Genomic DNA, 16,460 nt, shown 5'->3' on the forward strand with positions numbered 1-16,460 from the left:
CTAGTTCATGTTTTTATTGTTACTACAAAAATGCCCTCCTTGAGTCTGAACACTTTGTACATAAGTGTACAGCTATTTGGTGCATCAAATAATGCATCTATTATACTTCCATTAATACCTTTATTTTGCTCTGTACTTTAAAAATCCTCTTATATCTGATTATTGACCCAGCTGTAATTTTCCTAAACACAAAGAGAATGTGCTGTATCATAGTTGTAGGAGGTTTTACAAGAAACTGAACTGTGGATTCATTTAAATTAATGTTCAGCTCTTGATCTGGAATGAAATATTCATAGGTCCGCTAGTTAATGATCTGAATCAGAAATGTATCCTTGTCAATGATAAGAGTACCATTTGGAAGTTTTGAAGTTATCAAAATGTTCAAAGTTAATAAAACTTTATAAAATGTTATCAAAACTATTTTTCTGATTCTTTGGAGGAATAGATCTGGAGGGACCATCAGATCCTATTTAATATACAATATCATAAGGATGTTCTGTGTGATGCCTGTTCATTGACACATTACATACCACAGTACTTTACTGTTGTACCTTAGGTTTTCATTTATTCTTTCTTTAACTTCATAGGGGTCCCTTGGGAGAGGGGTGGGTCTTACCAGTTTGGAAATTGCACTCAGTTTCATATCCTTGGACTATGAACTGACTGAAATGTTGCTGCTTCTCTGACTCAGGATGGAATTATACTCCCCCTGAAGCACATATTTAATACGTTTCTTGACCCAGTTCCCTTATGTGCTCTCAAGTGACTGCTGTAGCATGGGTAACATTTTTCGAGCAACAGATCATGAATATGGACTCCAGAGAAACACTGATGTACCTCAATATCTCCTCTTCAACATTTTCTCTCTCTTTCTCCCTTCTTCTCTCTTCTTGGTCCTAGGAGCAATCAGTGGTCCTACCAAGGCTCCAGGTGCCCCCCACCTTTATCCCCATGTGGTCCTCAAAGTTCTATCTGGTAAATTGTGAAGGAGAGAGAGGCAGCATAATCAAAAGAAGAGTAAGAAATTTGGTTTCATTTGTTCTACGATTCTTTTGTTTGTTTTGTTTGACTGTCCAGAAGTCTTCTCCAGTACCAAACTTCAAAAGTGTCAACACTTTTTCCTGCTACTTTGAAGCTGAACTTTTGCTATCATAGAAAGACAGACCTTGTCTGAAGGAATGTGATTTTTATAGATTTTTATAAGGGACACCACTGTGCACTGTAGGACAGGTGTATAAACAAGGAGCAAAGCTCACACTTGCTCACATGATGTTAGTTTGGTAATGAAATGTCTGCAAAGAAGCTACCAAGCTCAAAAAGCATCAAAGATTCCAGAGTTCTTCCTTGAGCCACAGATATTATCTTCTATTAGAAATAATAATAATAATAATAATAATAATAATAATAATAATAATAATAATAATTTGAATTTATTAGCCGCTCCCTTTCCAGGCAAGGACTCGGGGCGGCGTACAATGGAACATATAGAACATAACACATGTGTACAAACACATAAACATACATATATACAAAGACATACATGCATGGAGGAGGTAACAAATTACAACATTTAGACAATTAAAATCACCATTAACATACCCCAATAGTAAAAACCCAATGTACAATTAAAATTTAAAATTTAAAAAAGACAGTCAGGAGGAGTAAGAAAAATTACGGTTGAGCCAGGCCAGATAATTGAAAGAGGTGGGTCTTCAGCTGTACACGGAAGGAGCGGAGATTGGAAGTAATCCTGATGTCTCGGGGGAGGTCATTCCACAGGGCTGGGCCCATCACAGAGAAGGCTCTTTTCCTGGGTGTCGCCCCCCGACACTGTTTGGCGGATGGCACCCGGAGAAGTCCCTCTCTGTGTGAGCGAATTGGTCGTAGGGATGTGTGGGGCAGGATGCGATCCTGCATGTAACTAGGTCCTGTGCCATGAAGCGCTTTAAAGATCATAATCAAAACCTTGAAACGCACTTGGTAGACCACAGGAAGCCAGTGCAGCTCGCGCAGGAGAGGTGTTACAGGGGAGTATCTAGTCCTCCCCATAATCACCCGCGCGGCCGCGTTCTGGACCAACTGTAGTCTCCGAGTGCATCTCAAGGGAAGCCCCATGTAGAGAGCATTGCAGTAGTCCAGGCGAGACGTCACTAGCGCATGGGTGACTGTGCGTAGGGCATCCCGGTCCAATAAGGGGCGCAATTGGCGCATCAGGCAAACCTGATGGAACGCCCCCCTTGCCACGGCTGTTACATGGTCATCCATGGACAGCCGGGCATCTAGGAGGACGCCCAAATTGCGCACCTGTTCAATGGGGGCTAGTTGCACGCCCCCAATGGCCAGAGATGGAAGCACCTGGTTGAACCGGGAGGCCGGAAGCCACAGCCACTCCGTCTTGGAAGGGTTGAGTTTTAGTCGGTTGCCATCCATCCAGACCCGTACGGCCTCCAAACACCGGGACATCATTTCGACGGCCTCATTGGGGTGGTTCGGGGTGGAAATGTATAGCTGAGTATCATCAGCATACAGATGATATCCCACCCCAAAACCACGGATGATCTCGCCCAGCGGTTTCATGTATGTGTTGAACAGGAGAGGCGAGAGCACCGATCCCTGTGGCACTCCACATGTGAGTGACCTCCGGGTCGAACTCTGCTCCCCTGCCAACACACGTTGCGTCCGGTCAGAGAGGTAGGAGCCAAACCACCGTAAAACGGTGCCCCTGACTCCCAGCCCCTCTAGCCGGTGCAACAGGATACCATGGTCGATGGTATCGAACGCCGCCGAGAGATCTAATAGGACCAGGATAGAGGAACAACCCCTATCTCTGGCCCTCCAGAGATCATCAACCAATGCGACCAAGGCCGTCTCCGTGCTGTGCCCGGGTCGGAAGCCGGACTGGCGCTGGTCTAGATAATCATTTTCCTCCAGGTGACGTGGGAACTGCTGTGCCACCACACTCTCTACAACCTTCGCTAAAAAAGGAAGGTTGGAGACTGGACGATAATTGACTAGGTCCGTTGGGTCCAGGGAAGGCTTCTTGATCAGGGGCCTCACCACCGCCTCTTTCAAGGCGGCCGGTAGAGACCCCTCACCCAGCGAGGCGTTCACTAGGCCCAGGAGCCAGTCGCGCGTAACCTCCCAGGATGCCAGTACAAGCCAGGAGGGACACGGGTCCAATAAACATGTGGTGGGTCGCAGACGTCCACGCAACCTGTCCAAATCCTCGATGGCAACCGAGTCAAACTCCTCCCAAAGCGGTCCCTCAAGACTCGCCACGGGCGTCTCTACTGGACCACTGAAAGGGGCCCATCCCATCCGGATTTGAGCGACTTTGTCCTGTAGATATTTCCCAAACTCCTCTGCTCTGCCCTGTAAAGGGGCTTCCCGCGGTCTCTCAAACAAGAGGGAGCGAGTCACCCGAAACAGGGCGGCAGGGCGGTTATCTGCGGACGCAATAAGAGCGGCACAATGTTGACGTTTGGCCGCTCTTAATGCCACAAGGTACGTCCTCAAATAGGCTCGTGCCTGTGCTCGGTTAAATTCGGAACGGGAGGATCTCCAACGACTCTCTAGGCGTCTCTTGTGGCGTTTCATCACCCTTAGCTCCTCGGTAAACCAAGGGGCCAGGGTGGTTCGTCGCCGCAGGAGAGGCCGCAAAGGCGCCACCCGGTCTAGGGCCTCGGTAGTCGCACTATTCCATGCGTCCACCAGGTCCTCTACTCGGGGGCGGGTCAGGTCCACAGGAGGTGGCCCAAGCTCCGTCTGGAACCTATCTGGTTCCATCAGGCGCTTGGGGCGGAACCATCTAATACCTTCCGGTTCCGCCTCCTCGCGGCGGGGGGTGGCACCAGGGAAGTCAAGCCGGAGAAGTGAGTGATCCGACCATGACAGGGGAATAATGGCTAGATCCCCTATTCCCAGATCACTCGTCCACTGGCCAGAGACAAAGACAAGGTCCAGCGTGTGGCCTCCCTCGTGAGTAGGGCCCTGAATTAACTGGGTCAGGTCCATGGCTGTCATGGAAGCCATGAACTCCCGAACCCCCTCAGACGCTTCTCCCATCGACGGCAGATTAAAATCCCCCATCACTAAAAGTTTGGGGGTCTCAACCGCCACCGATGAGATCAGCTCAAGGAGTTCAGGCAGGGCTGCTGACGTATAGCGAGGAGCCAGGTATACTATCAGCAGGCCCAACTGCCTCCCTGGGCCCCATCTCACGACAAGGGACTCACACCTGGATGTCTGTGGCACGGTGAACTCTCTGGGCTCTAAGTCTTCCCGGATAATCACTGCTACCCCACCGCCCCTTCCCTGGGCCCGAGGCTGGTGAAATGCTCGATAACCTGGCGGGCACATTTCCACGAGGGGTAAACCACCCTCGCGGCCCAACCAGGTCTCGGTTATTCCTGCGAGGTCCGGCTCCCCCTCCAAAATTAGATCGTGGATGAGGGGGGCCTTATTGACAACGGACCTCGCGTTGCATAACAGCAGTCTCAGGCCTTGGGTCTGTAGATCCTGACCACCTAGTATGCAGGGGTTGGTACAAACGACCGGGAATGACCAAAAACCCCGGTCTCCCAACCGACTACGCGCTCTTGATCTGTCCTCGCACCTGCCCCTCCCCACGACCGTTGGTATCAAGGAGCCCTGCGCAGGAATGCTATCTTCCCTCTCCTCCCCCACTCCGCTCCCTCCTCCTTCGACCACACCTAGGTGCCTGGCTCTTCCATCCCTCCTGACCTGTTCCTCCCCCCCACCCCTGGAACCCCTTACAATTTTTAAAAAACAATTAATTAAAAAACCCCTCAATGTGCGCTTCCTCCACCTCTCTGGGTTAATAAACTCGTCCTCGAGGTGGGCCCTTAAGAGGGCGGGAGGCCATAACTGCGAGAGGGGGGACTCCCGCAGTAAAATAAGGTCAGACCTCGCATACATGATAAATGATAAATAATAAAAACATAAATACACCGGGCTAAAGATGGATACTGGGTGCTAAAGGTGTTAAATAAGTCTACCCGTTAAAAATCATGACAGAACGGCAACCAAGATTACAAGATGAGAGAGATGGGTAAAGAAATAGGTAGAAGTGGTTAAAAAATAAGTAGGGCCTATAATCTACAGTTCTCAATAGTAGGGGGTTAGGCAGTTCTTAAAGATCCGTAAGAGAGTGAGCAGATGATCCATAGCGGACGGGGGGGTTCAACAGCTCCCCGCAGTCCTTCCAAGCCCCAGATGGTAAGGGGTTAAGCCGTCCTCAAAGTCTATACAAAGGCAAGCGGATAATCCATAATGGGGAGGGGGGTGGTGTCGATGGCTCCCCGTGAACCTTTCAAGCCCCAGCGTCGCCTGAGCGCCATTTCAGGCGGCCTCTGTTATTCACTCCACACCTTCTGCCCGCCTCCGGCGCCCTCCAACAACTCCGGCGACTCCGATGTTTCAATGTTTCAAGCCCAGCTCAAACCTCCCACGACCTCCACTGGGCTTCTGGTAGGCTCGGGGCTCCCAACAGGTCCAGCGGGGCGGGGGACTGATGTTTAGAGCCCCCGATGATCTTCCGGGCCGCCTCTGCCACCAACGCCTCCCTCCGCCTTCTCTCGTGTGGGACGCCATCGTGTCCCCGTCGCTAGCCGCTCAGGGCGTCGCTGGTCTCACCTCGGGCTGTCGTAGCTGCCGTGGCTTGCAAAAACGCCCGCAAATGCCGGCCAAGCAGATCGTAACCGCCAAGACGCCAGCTCCAGCAGCCGTCGACGCCTGCAGTCTCCCGGAGTAAGCCGACGCGCGCGCACGCCGACCACCATTTCCCGGCTCACTACAGATTTTCGAAAAACACCGGTTTGCTTCTTCCACTCTCCTGTGCCGTCCGGCCACCCTGGGGGACCACTAGGGTCCTGAAGTAAGCCAGGGTGGTCCTTGGGTAGGTTCGTGGTCCTCCAGTTCGTCTAAGGACCAGCAGCACCCAGCCCGGTCAAAAAGAGCCCCGAAAAAACACGGAGCTCAGAGGCTGACCGCCATCCTCCAGGAAGCTCCTCCTCCTTTTTCATTTATAACTATTTTTCAACTATTTTTCAACTATTTATACTGCAGTTTGTTTTGCTTTTTTCATATAGGTATAAATGGCTTGCCTCCCTAGCTGTAATAAGAGAAAATATTCTTTTCAATGCCATTCAAAAATAATCAATTATTGAACTTCATAAGTCACAATGTTTTTAAAAGTTGTACCTAATAAAGTAGTTTCAGCAGCCCTTCTAATCCTTTTTTACAGACAAACCCCCAAGTATTTTTAAATAATTTTTGAATATTTTCTTGGGTGTATAATAGGCTGATATAATTAATTTTCATGAAGTTAATTGATAATTCTTTGCAAATAGTAGAATGTTCTGTTTTGTTTAAAGATAATAGAAAAAGAGTGTTAGCTCTTTTAATTGAAAATTGACATAATTGCCCCATACATCCCTACGACCCATCCGCTCGCACAGAGAGGGACTTCTCCAGGTGCCGTCCACCAGACAGTGCCGAGGGGCGGCACCTAGGAGCAGAGCCTTCTCTGTGGCGGGCCCAGCCCTGTGGAATGACCTCCCTCCGGATATTAGGACCACCACTGACCTCCGCTCCTTCCGTATAAAGCTCAAGACCCACCTATTCCAAATAGCTGGCCTGGCTCAACCATAACTTCTTAACGCTCCTGATGGGTTTTTTAATTCGGTAATTTTATTTAATGGGATTTTAAATTGTGTTTTTAATTGTCTTCACTTATTAGTCTACCTCCTCCATGCACATGTATATGTCTTTGTTTCTTATGTATGTATGTTGTCTTTATATGTATTTTATTTGCTTTGATTGTACACCGCCCCGAGTCCTTTGGGAAAGGGTTGCGGCTAATCAAATAAAATTATTATTATTATTATTATTATTATTATTATTATTATTATTATTATTATTATTATTATTATTATAAAACTTCAGAGGGGGGAAAAACATCTTTTTTTGGAATGCTTTGCCATTATTCTAAATCCTGCTGAGTGTAGTTCTTAACACGCTTCAGTTACTTGCAGTCACACTGCAAGGTTTGGAGACTATATTTAGCTTGTTTCAATGATTTCAACAAAAATACTTCAGCTTACATTTTTTACCTGTCATGTCTTATAAGTTTACTTTGCAGCCGCACTTCTTTTTATCTCGTTTTAAGATTTTCAATAACATGGAAAGAAAAGCATATATATATTTCAAATGTTCAAAGACAAATCCAGTATATATTCTCAGTTTCAACTTTTAATCAATTTGTTTAAAGAGAGATCTCTTTCAAATATAATTGCTTTTTATCAGTCTTTAATCTGGCCTAGTTATTTCAATGAGTCTCAGATTGGAGGCCAATAGAGAGACATGAGAAATGTTAAGGAGGCAGAGACTCTGCTGGAAGTACAAGTTATACTTGAGGGAGTACTTACTATGCGGCATGCTAGTTTCTCTTGAGCTGCCTAGCTAAACTACAAAAATCCAGATATTTAAAAGATGCTGCAAAAAAGTTTGGTAATTCTAGAATTATCAGTTTTTTTAAAATTAAGGCAGTGTTTTTTAAAAGGTAGAACAGAGCATTTCATAAACATGAAAAAATAAGCCGACAGTCATGTTGCTGCCTGTTAGGAATTCAGACATTAATAAGGACCATATAGACCATATAGAACAGTGTTGCATTGCCCTAAGATTTTTTGATATGACAGTTAACAACTACTGTTTCAAGAATGGAGCATTAATTATTTCATTTAGTATATTATTTCAGTATACCTGGCTCCTCGCTATACTTCAGCGGCCCTGCCCGAACTCCTTGAGCTGATCTCATCGGTGGCGGTTGAGACCCCCAAACTTTTAGTGATGGGGGATTTTAATCTGCCGTCGATGGGAGAAGCGTCTGAGGGGGTTCGGGAGTTCATGGCTTCCATGACAGCCATGGACCTGACCCAGTTAATTCAGGGCCCTACTCACGAGGGAGGCCACACCCTGGACCTTGTTTTTGTCTCTGGCCAGTGGACGAGTGATCTGGGAATAGGGGATCTAGACACTATTCCCCTGTCATGGTCGGATCACTCACTTCTCCGGCTGGACTTCCCTGGTGCTACCCCCCGCCGCGAGGAGGCGGAACTGGAAGGTATTAGATGGTTCCGCCCCAAGCGCCTGATGGAACCGGATAGGTTCCAGACGGAACTTGGGCCACCTCCTGTGGACCTGACCCGCCCCCGAGTAGAGGACCTGGTAGTCGCATGGAATAGTGCGGCTACCGGGGCCCTAGACCGGGTGGCGCCTTTGCGGCCTCTCCTGCGGCGAAGAACCACCCTGGCACCTTGGTTTACCGAGGAGCTAAGGGTGATGAAACGCCACAAGAGACGCCTAGAGAGTCGTTGGAGATCCTCCCGTTCCGAATTTGACCGAGCACAGGCACGAGCCTATTTGAAGACGTACCTTGTGGCACTAAGAGCGGCCAAACGTCAACATTGCGCTGCTCTTATTGCGTCTGCAGATAACCGCCCTGCCGCCCTGTTTCGGGTGACCCGTTCCCTCTTGTTTGAGAGACCACGGGAAGCCCCTTTACAGGGCAGAGCAGAGGAGTTTGGGAATTATCTACAGGACAAAGTCGCTCAAATCCGGATGGGATGGACCCCTTTCAGTGGTTCAGTAGAGACGCCCGTTGCGAGTCTTGAGGGACCGCTTTGGGAGGAGTTTGACTCGGTTGCCATCGAGGATTTGGACAGGTTGCGTGGACGTCTGCGACCCACCACATGTTTATTGGACCCGTGTCCCTCCTGGCTTGTACTGGCATCCTGGGAGGTCACACATGACTGGCTCCTGGGCCTGGTGAACGCCTCGTTGGGTGAGGGGTCTCTACCGGCCGCCTTGAAAGAGGCGGTGGTGAGGCCCCTGCTCAAGAAGCCTTCCCTGGACCCAACGGACCTAGTCAATTATCGTCCAGTCTCCAACCTTCCTTTTTTAGCGAAGGTTGTAGAGAGTGTGGTGGCACAGCAGTTCCCACGTCACCTGGAGGAAAATGATTATCTAGACCCGCGCCAGTCCGGCTTCCGACCCGGGCACAGCACGGAGACGGCCTTGGTCGCATTGGTTGATGATCTCTGGAGGGCCAGAGATAGGGGTTGTTCCTCTATCCTGGTCCTATTAGATCTCTCGGCGGCGTTCGATACCATCGACCATGGTATCCTGTTGCACCGGCTAGAGGGGCTGGGAGTCAGAGGCACCGTTTTACGGTGGTTTGGCTCCTACCTCTCTGGTCGGACGCAACGTGTGTTGACAGGGGAGCAGAGTTCGACCCGGAGGCCACTCACATGTGGTGTGCCACAGGGATCGGTGCTCTCGCCTCTCCTGTTCAACACATATATGAAACCGCTGGGCGAGATCATCCGTGGTTTTGGAGTGGGATATCATCTGTATGCTGATGATACTCAGCTATACATTTCCACTCCGAACCACCCCAATGAGGCCGTCGAAATGATGTCCCGGTGTCTGGAGGCCGTACGGGTCTGGATGGATGGCAACCGACTAAAACTCAACCCTTCCAAGACGGAGTGGCTGTGGCTTCCGGCCTCCCGGTTCAACCAGGTGCTTCCATCTCTGGCCATCGGGGGCGTCCAACTAGCCCCCATGGAACAGGTGCGCAATTTGGGCGTCCTCCTGGATACCCGGCTGTCCATGGATAACCATGTAACAGCCGTGGCAAGGGGGGCGTTCCATCAGGTTCGCCTGATGCGCCAATTGCGCCCCTTATTGGACCGGGATGCCCTACGCACAGTCACCCATGCGCTAGTGACGTCTCGCCTGGATTACTGCAATGCTCTCTACATGGGGCTTCCCTTGAGATGCACTCGGAGACTACAATTGGTCCAGAACGCGGCCGCGCGGGTGATTATGGGGAGGACTAGATACTCCCCTGTAACACCTCTCCTGCGCGAGCTGCACTGGCTGCCTGTGGTCTACCGAGTGCGTTTCAAGGTTTTGATTATGATCTTTAAAGCGCTCCATGGCACAGGGCCTAGTTATATGCAGGATCACATCCTGCCCCACACATCCCTACGACCAATTCGCTCACACAGAGAGGGACTTCTCCGGGTGCCGTCCGCCAAACAGTGCCGGGGGGCGACACCCAGGAGCAGAGCCTTCTCTGTGATGGGCCCAGCCCTATGGAATGACCTCCCCCGTGACATCAGGATGATTTCCGATCTCCGCTCCTTCCGTGTACAGCTGAAGACCCACCTCTTTCAATTATCCGGCCTGGCTCAATCGCAATCGTAATTTTCCCATTCCTCCAAACCGTTTTTTAAATTGTTCTTAAATATTAATTTTATTGGGTTTTTGCAATTGGGGTATTTTAAAGCAGATTTTTAACTGTCTATTGATGTAATTTGCTTCCTCCTCCGTGTATGTATGTGTGTTGTGTATGTATGTACGTTTGGTGTTGTTATATATGTTTCATGTTATATGCTCCATTGTACGCCGCCCCGAGTCCTACTTGGAAAGGGAGCGGCTAATAAATCCAAATTTATTATTATTATTATTATTATTATTATTTCTTTGATAGCTTCTGATATATCATGTTGATTCTGTTCTTAACAGTTCTTAACAGAAGCCTAACAATTAATGGTGATAACTTTCTAAATTAATGCTTAATAAATAAATCTCAATAAATCTGTGGATAAAGGCCACTGCTTTTCCTTTTTTAACTTTAACCTCAATAGGGTGAGGGCAGACAGAATTCAGCTAGCATTTAGTTTCCTCCCACTTCCATAGATTCTAGCTGCCTCACTTCTGAATGCCTCCTATTGCATTAATGTGTTCTTATTTATGAAAGATCCACCACAGTAGTCATTTTGCAGTTATATATTCACACAACCAAGACTGCTTGGATTTACAGTCAATTACCTTAGCTAGCAGAAAATAGAGTTGTTGATATAACCATCATTCACTTTTTGGAATCCATATAGACTATAAATCCCTCTAGACTATATTTGTGCCAAGGTGCTTATATATCTTTTGTTTTGTAATGTAATTAAAAAGGAAGGGAGAAATAGCAAAAAAAAATATTTTATTATGTAAGGTATGCAGTACAGTTATTTCTGGGTGAATATATTAGCAACAGATATGTAAAGTACAAGCAAAATACAGTTATACCACATCCTTCATTTATATAGAAATAGAAATTCTATACTGCCATCTACTGGTAGTTAACTGGAATATTAGCATGATGAACTGCATAAATACAGTCCCACCTTACTCCTTTCTAAATAAAGCAAGAAAATGAATAAAGTAGCTGAAGATAAATTTAGTATTACAGGTAGTCTTCGACTTGTGATCACAATTGAGCCCAAAATTTCAGTTGCTAAGTAAGGCAATTGTTAAGTGAGTTTTGCCCCATTTTATGACCTTTTTGTCACAGTTGTTAAATGAATCATGCAGTCGTTAAGTGAATCTGACTTCTCCATTGACTTTGCTTATCAGAAGCCAGTTGGGAAGGTTACCATAGTGATCACATGACCTCCCCCCCGCCCCCCCAATAGTTCAACTGTCATAAATACATGCCAGTTGCCAAGGGCCTGAATTTTGATCATGTGACCACGATGGTGTAATGGTCATAAATATGAGAAAGGGTCATAAGTCACTTTTTTCAATGTTGTAAGTTTTCACTGTCTCTAAATGAATAGTTGTAAATTGAGGACTACCTATATAGTATTTACCCATATTTCTTCAATATGCAAAAGCAACTTTGACGTCTAAGGGTTTTTTCCAGCTAAGCTACATTAAGGTATTTGAGGACCAAGAATGATTAGTCAGAGAATTCAGGATGAATGTTGACCAGATGTCAATAGATATATAGTATATTTAAAGCCTTCCCGATTTCAGAGATAGGTAATTTCATATAATGGATTCCCCAACAATAAAATATTCCTTCAAATCAATAATAATAATAAAATAAACACCAATAATATATATATGACAAACAATAAGATATATATGTGGCTTGTACAAAACGGAAGGCAATGACATGTCTAAGGATGTTTCTTAAATATCCTGTTCCTTAGTATTGATTTTATTTTACTTTACTTCCAGGACTTATATGGCTGTCTATCCCCTATAATAATTCTAGGCAGCTCACAACATAAAAACATGGATAAAAATAAAAGTAATCTCCCTGGCCAGGTTCTGGACAAAACTGCCTCACAGATCAAACCCCTTCCCCCCCCCCCCACCCCCCCACACACACATCTTAGTACAATGCTTGATGGAAGAGCAAGATCTTCATGGTCCTCTGGAAGGCTAAAACTGTAAGGATCCCTTTTAGGACTGGGGTGGCCACCAAGAGATAAGCCTCCAAAGTCAGGTGGCAACATTTAAAGGAGGTACGTGAATGTGTGAATCCTCATGAAATTGCTAAAATGTTATTTATTCTGTTGAAGCAAAAACTGAAAATATTTAGTGTTCTGGTCAAAGGAAACAAGGTTACCCCAGGAGCAGTGGCTGATGCCTTGTTTTGCATCCCAGGCCTGTAGAATTGATGAGATGGTGGTCCATACTGTTATAAAATATGGCAGTGATCTGGATTTAGTTACAAAATATCTGACTTATTGAAGTGCTCAGACCAATTGGAAGACTCAAGACAGTGCTTCTTGAAACACCAAGATTTTCCCCACGTGACTGGAACAAAATTCTCAAAGCGTTTTGTTTTCACTCTGACTATTTTACTCTCGGAAAGTTTTGAGGTTGAAATGTTTTGCACATCCCTAGTAAGAATGATTAGTCATCAGTTCTTTATAAACTACAAACTTCCAAGATAACTCTGTACCTGAAGGGACCCCATTAGCATGTTCTATTCCCACATATTACTGAGAGATGGCATTACATTTCTGCTTTTTTCTATTATTTTAAAACTAATTTTCCCAATAATGCGTTCAGAATGCAAACATTGCAGACTATTTCAAAACTGATCACTCATTCATTTAATACATAAACAATGTAGTTGTACAAGAGTCATGGCAATACGTTATAATAACATTCAAGATATTATAAGATGCAAAACTCTCCCATAGTTTTCTTAAGGCCTATGAAAGTGCTCCATGATATCATTTCACAATAAATGACAAAAGTATTAAAGACCAATTTATTTTAATTGATCAAAATGAATAAAAACATGCAATATTTTAAATTATTTTAACCTACATTTTCCAGTGCACAACAAAATACTACATTTTTTTTGCATACCAATTATATTTATAGCTTGATTCCATTTACCACACTAAACTATAAGGTTATTTTCTATTGGTAAAATGCTTGAGTAAACCACAATCACTTACAAAACATGTTTTATGGTTTTATATTATATTGATTAACAATATTGAAAACAAAACTTGGCATAATAATAAAACATAATAATAAAAAATTTTTAAAAGTATGGGGTACAAATAAACCCCCAAGTGGCCTCAAAAGCTCTCAAATACAATCCTTCCATTCCTCCCATCCTCTCAGAACCTATCCTTCTATTCCCTCCCTCCATCATGCAGTCTCAACTGTCAAGCTCCTGTTCTTCCATCCCCCCATCATCACAACTGATAAAGCTTCTTGGATGAAAAGCAAAACGTTGTCTTCTTCCTCCTCAAAGAAAAGACAGTCCAGTTGCCTTTTGAAAAAGCATCTTTGAGATGGCATAATGTATGAACGTACTTTCTATCTTCCCTTTATTGTAGAAAAACTAATTTAGCTCACATTAGAGCAATAACAATTAGAATGCCTGGAATCAGAATGTAAGGAATGGGAGATCTTCTGGTCCACCTCTCTTGACTAGTGCAAGAACCTACAACATCACCAGTGGATGACACTTGTTCTCAATTTAAACACCTCAAGTTACAAAAAGTCTACTGCTTCCTGTGACAGTCTCATTGCTGAACAGCTCTTGGCATTAGGAATATTATTCTGGTGTCCAACCAAAAGCTATTTCCCTGTAATTTAAACTTACTGGTTCTTGTTCTATCTTCAAGAACAATTCTTTTCTGCCTACTATGTGGCAATCCATCAGATACTTGAACACAGCTATCACATCTCTACTTATATCCTCTAATTCTTTTTCATTTGTTTTTCCTTCTTATTCTTCTGTAAATCCATTCTAAATTGTAAATATCCATCCTAATATGTTGTATCCAGAATTTAATGTAATATTTGATGTGCAGACTCACCAAAGCAATATAAAAAAGAATCAGTACAATTCATTATACGATTTGTAATACCGTATATACTTGAGTATAAGCCGACTCGAGTATAAGCCGAGACCCCTAATTTTACCCCAAAAAACTGGAAAAAGTTATTGACTCGAGTATAAGCCGAGGCTGGGAAATGCAGCAGCAACAGTGTGTGAGTGAGACAGACAGACAGAGGAACAGAGAGAGGGAGAGAGAGAGGGAATCAGAGAGAGACTGACAGAGACGAATCAGAGACGTACTTTTAACTACCTGGCAGCGGCGTTTTGCCTTGGGGAGCTCCTCAGAACATCCCAAGACTTCGGAGGGAAGTTTACAGCCCTCCCTTGGAACGCTTCGGAGGGAAGCTTCTGCAAAGGCGAGTGACAACAAGTCTCCCAGGCTTTAATTTGCCGAGCTGTGCGCACGCGCCTGTTTTCCACAGCGTGGAGCAGCGGCGAGATTCTGCGCGGCGAGCGATGATTCCAGGGGCCATCCGGGAAGATGAGGAACGCGAGGGGGGACCCTGCCCCCCCACTGATGGCCCCCGGAATCATCGCTCGCCGCCCAGAATCTCGCCGCTGCTCCACGCCGTGGAAAACAGGCGCGCGCGTACAGCTCGGCAAATTACAGCCTGGGAGACTTGTCACTCGCCGGGGTTATGCAGAAGCTTCCCTCCGAAGCCCGAGAGGAGGGAGGGAAGCGGGCGCCCGGCACACAGAAGAGCCGCATTAAAATGTTTAAAGAGCCACATTTTTTTTGTTGTTCACTGGAGTATAAGCCGAAGTGGATTTTTCAGCCCAAAAAGTGGGCTGAAAAATTCGGCTTATACTCAAGTATATACGGTAAATTTGGTTTTGGGGGTCAAGAATTTCTTCTGCTGCCAAAATGTCTACATCAGTACTTTCTGCCAGAAGAGAACATTTTTCCTCACATCTAAGGTGTTCTGTAGCGATTTCAGTAGTTTCAGAACTTGTTTTCAAATCTATCACAAGAAACAATAGATTCTTAAGCACTGCGTGAATATAAATTACATCTCTATCCTCTTCCCTTCTAGGCTGAATTAATGTTCAAGGTTTTGTGAGGAGAAGAAGGACTTCAAATTTTCTGCAAGAAGGTGTGTTATCTAGATAGCTTGGTCACGTTCATAAAAGCAAGTTATTAAATTATTGCACACCTCACAGCTGAGCCCCAAATTCAAGTTATTTTAAACTGTGCCTGGACAAGCTTATCTATTCAGACAGAATAAGAAGAAAACCCTAGAGGATGTCTATGAAGGACTAGTCTTTGCAAACATAAGAAAAGCTAGATACCTGACAGACCCATGAACCAGACTTTCCAGACATGCAGTTGGTCCAAACAAAATGCAAAATGTGAATTTATATTTTAGCTCTACAGTAACTGTATTGAGAATATTAGGATTTAAACATAGCTGTCTGTAAAAAACAGAATATAATTATTAATGATAATAATAATAATAATAATACCATTCATTAACAGTATTTTGCTTTATTTAATGCTTCTTGTCGAGTTGTACAAATAAGTACAGAAATGTACATAATATTTTAAAACTCGGATAAGTACAAAACACTAGTGCAAGCTATCTATATCAGGAGAAAATGTCCAGCTTTAAATAATACTATAAATATTTTACTGTTATCTTTTCAATTGCTGCTGATTAGCTCTTGGATGCTGATAGCTTTCTTATAATCAGCAATTGCTTCTTTAATTAATCCCATTTTGCCACGAATATCAGCTCTGACCTTATAAAGCAAGGCATCGTAAGGTTGAATTGAAAGTGCTGTAAAAGGTAACATTTTATTAGGTGATTTTTCAAGAAAATAAATAATTATATGCTAACATTTCTACTCAAAATACTGCACACATTTCATCTTTGGAATTCTTTAAACATGAATCAATTTATTTCCCTTTGGTTGAGTCAATCTATTAATATGTGAATTCCAATGACTAAAAGTCTAAGCAAGAGGCTAGAAAGTAGCTCTAAAAAGTATGTTTGGATTTTGTAAATCTCTAAGCAGAGACAGTGAAAAGTGGTGGGGCAGGACAATAAATCATCTCATGTGCTCTGATGTATAAAGACCTGCACCCTGCAATTTGTTGTAGGATGCAAGGATTTCCCATGCTGAACAGATGGCTAGTGCTGAAAGTTTGAGCAACACTGATGATCTATTTGTCAAAATGATGAAGGAGACACTCATGCTAGCATAATTCACT

General features: G+C 44.8%; 1 protein-coding gene across 4 annotated transcripts in view; it reads right to left on the bottom strand.

Moving 5' to 3' along the window:
- Positions 1-15,730: 15,730 nt before the first annotated feature.
- TTC6 (tetratricopeptide repeat domain 6) overlaps positions 15,731-16,460 on the bottom strand; it is a 96,220-nt gene continuing 95,490 nt past the window's right edge. For all 4 annotated transcript variants that reach the window (XM_081938217.1, XM_081938215.1, XM_081938216.1 and 1 more), the window contains one exon: positions 15,731-16,026. In XM_081938217.1, the coding sequence (XP_081794343.1) occupies positions 15,890-16,026 (137 nt within the window). In that variant the 3' untranslated portion in view covers positions 15,731-15,889. The remainder of the gene's footprint in view (positions 16,027-16,460) is intronic.

Source organism: Natrix helvetica (assembly GCF_964273705.1).
Source record: "Natrix helvetica genome assembly, chromosome: 1".
NCBI classification, from domain to species: Eukaryota; Metazoa; Chordata; class Lepidosauria; order Squamata; family Natricidae; genus Natrix; species Natrix helvetica.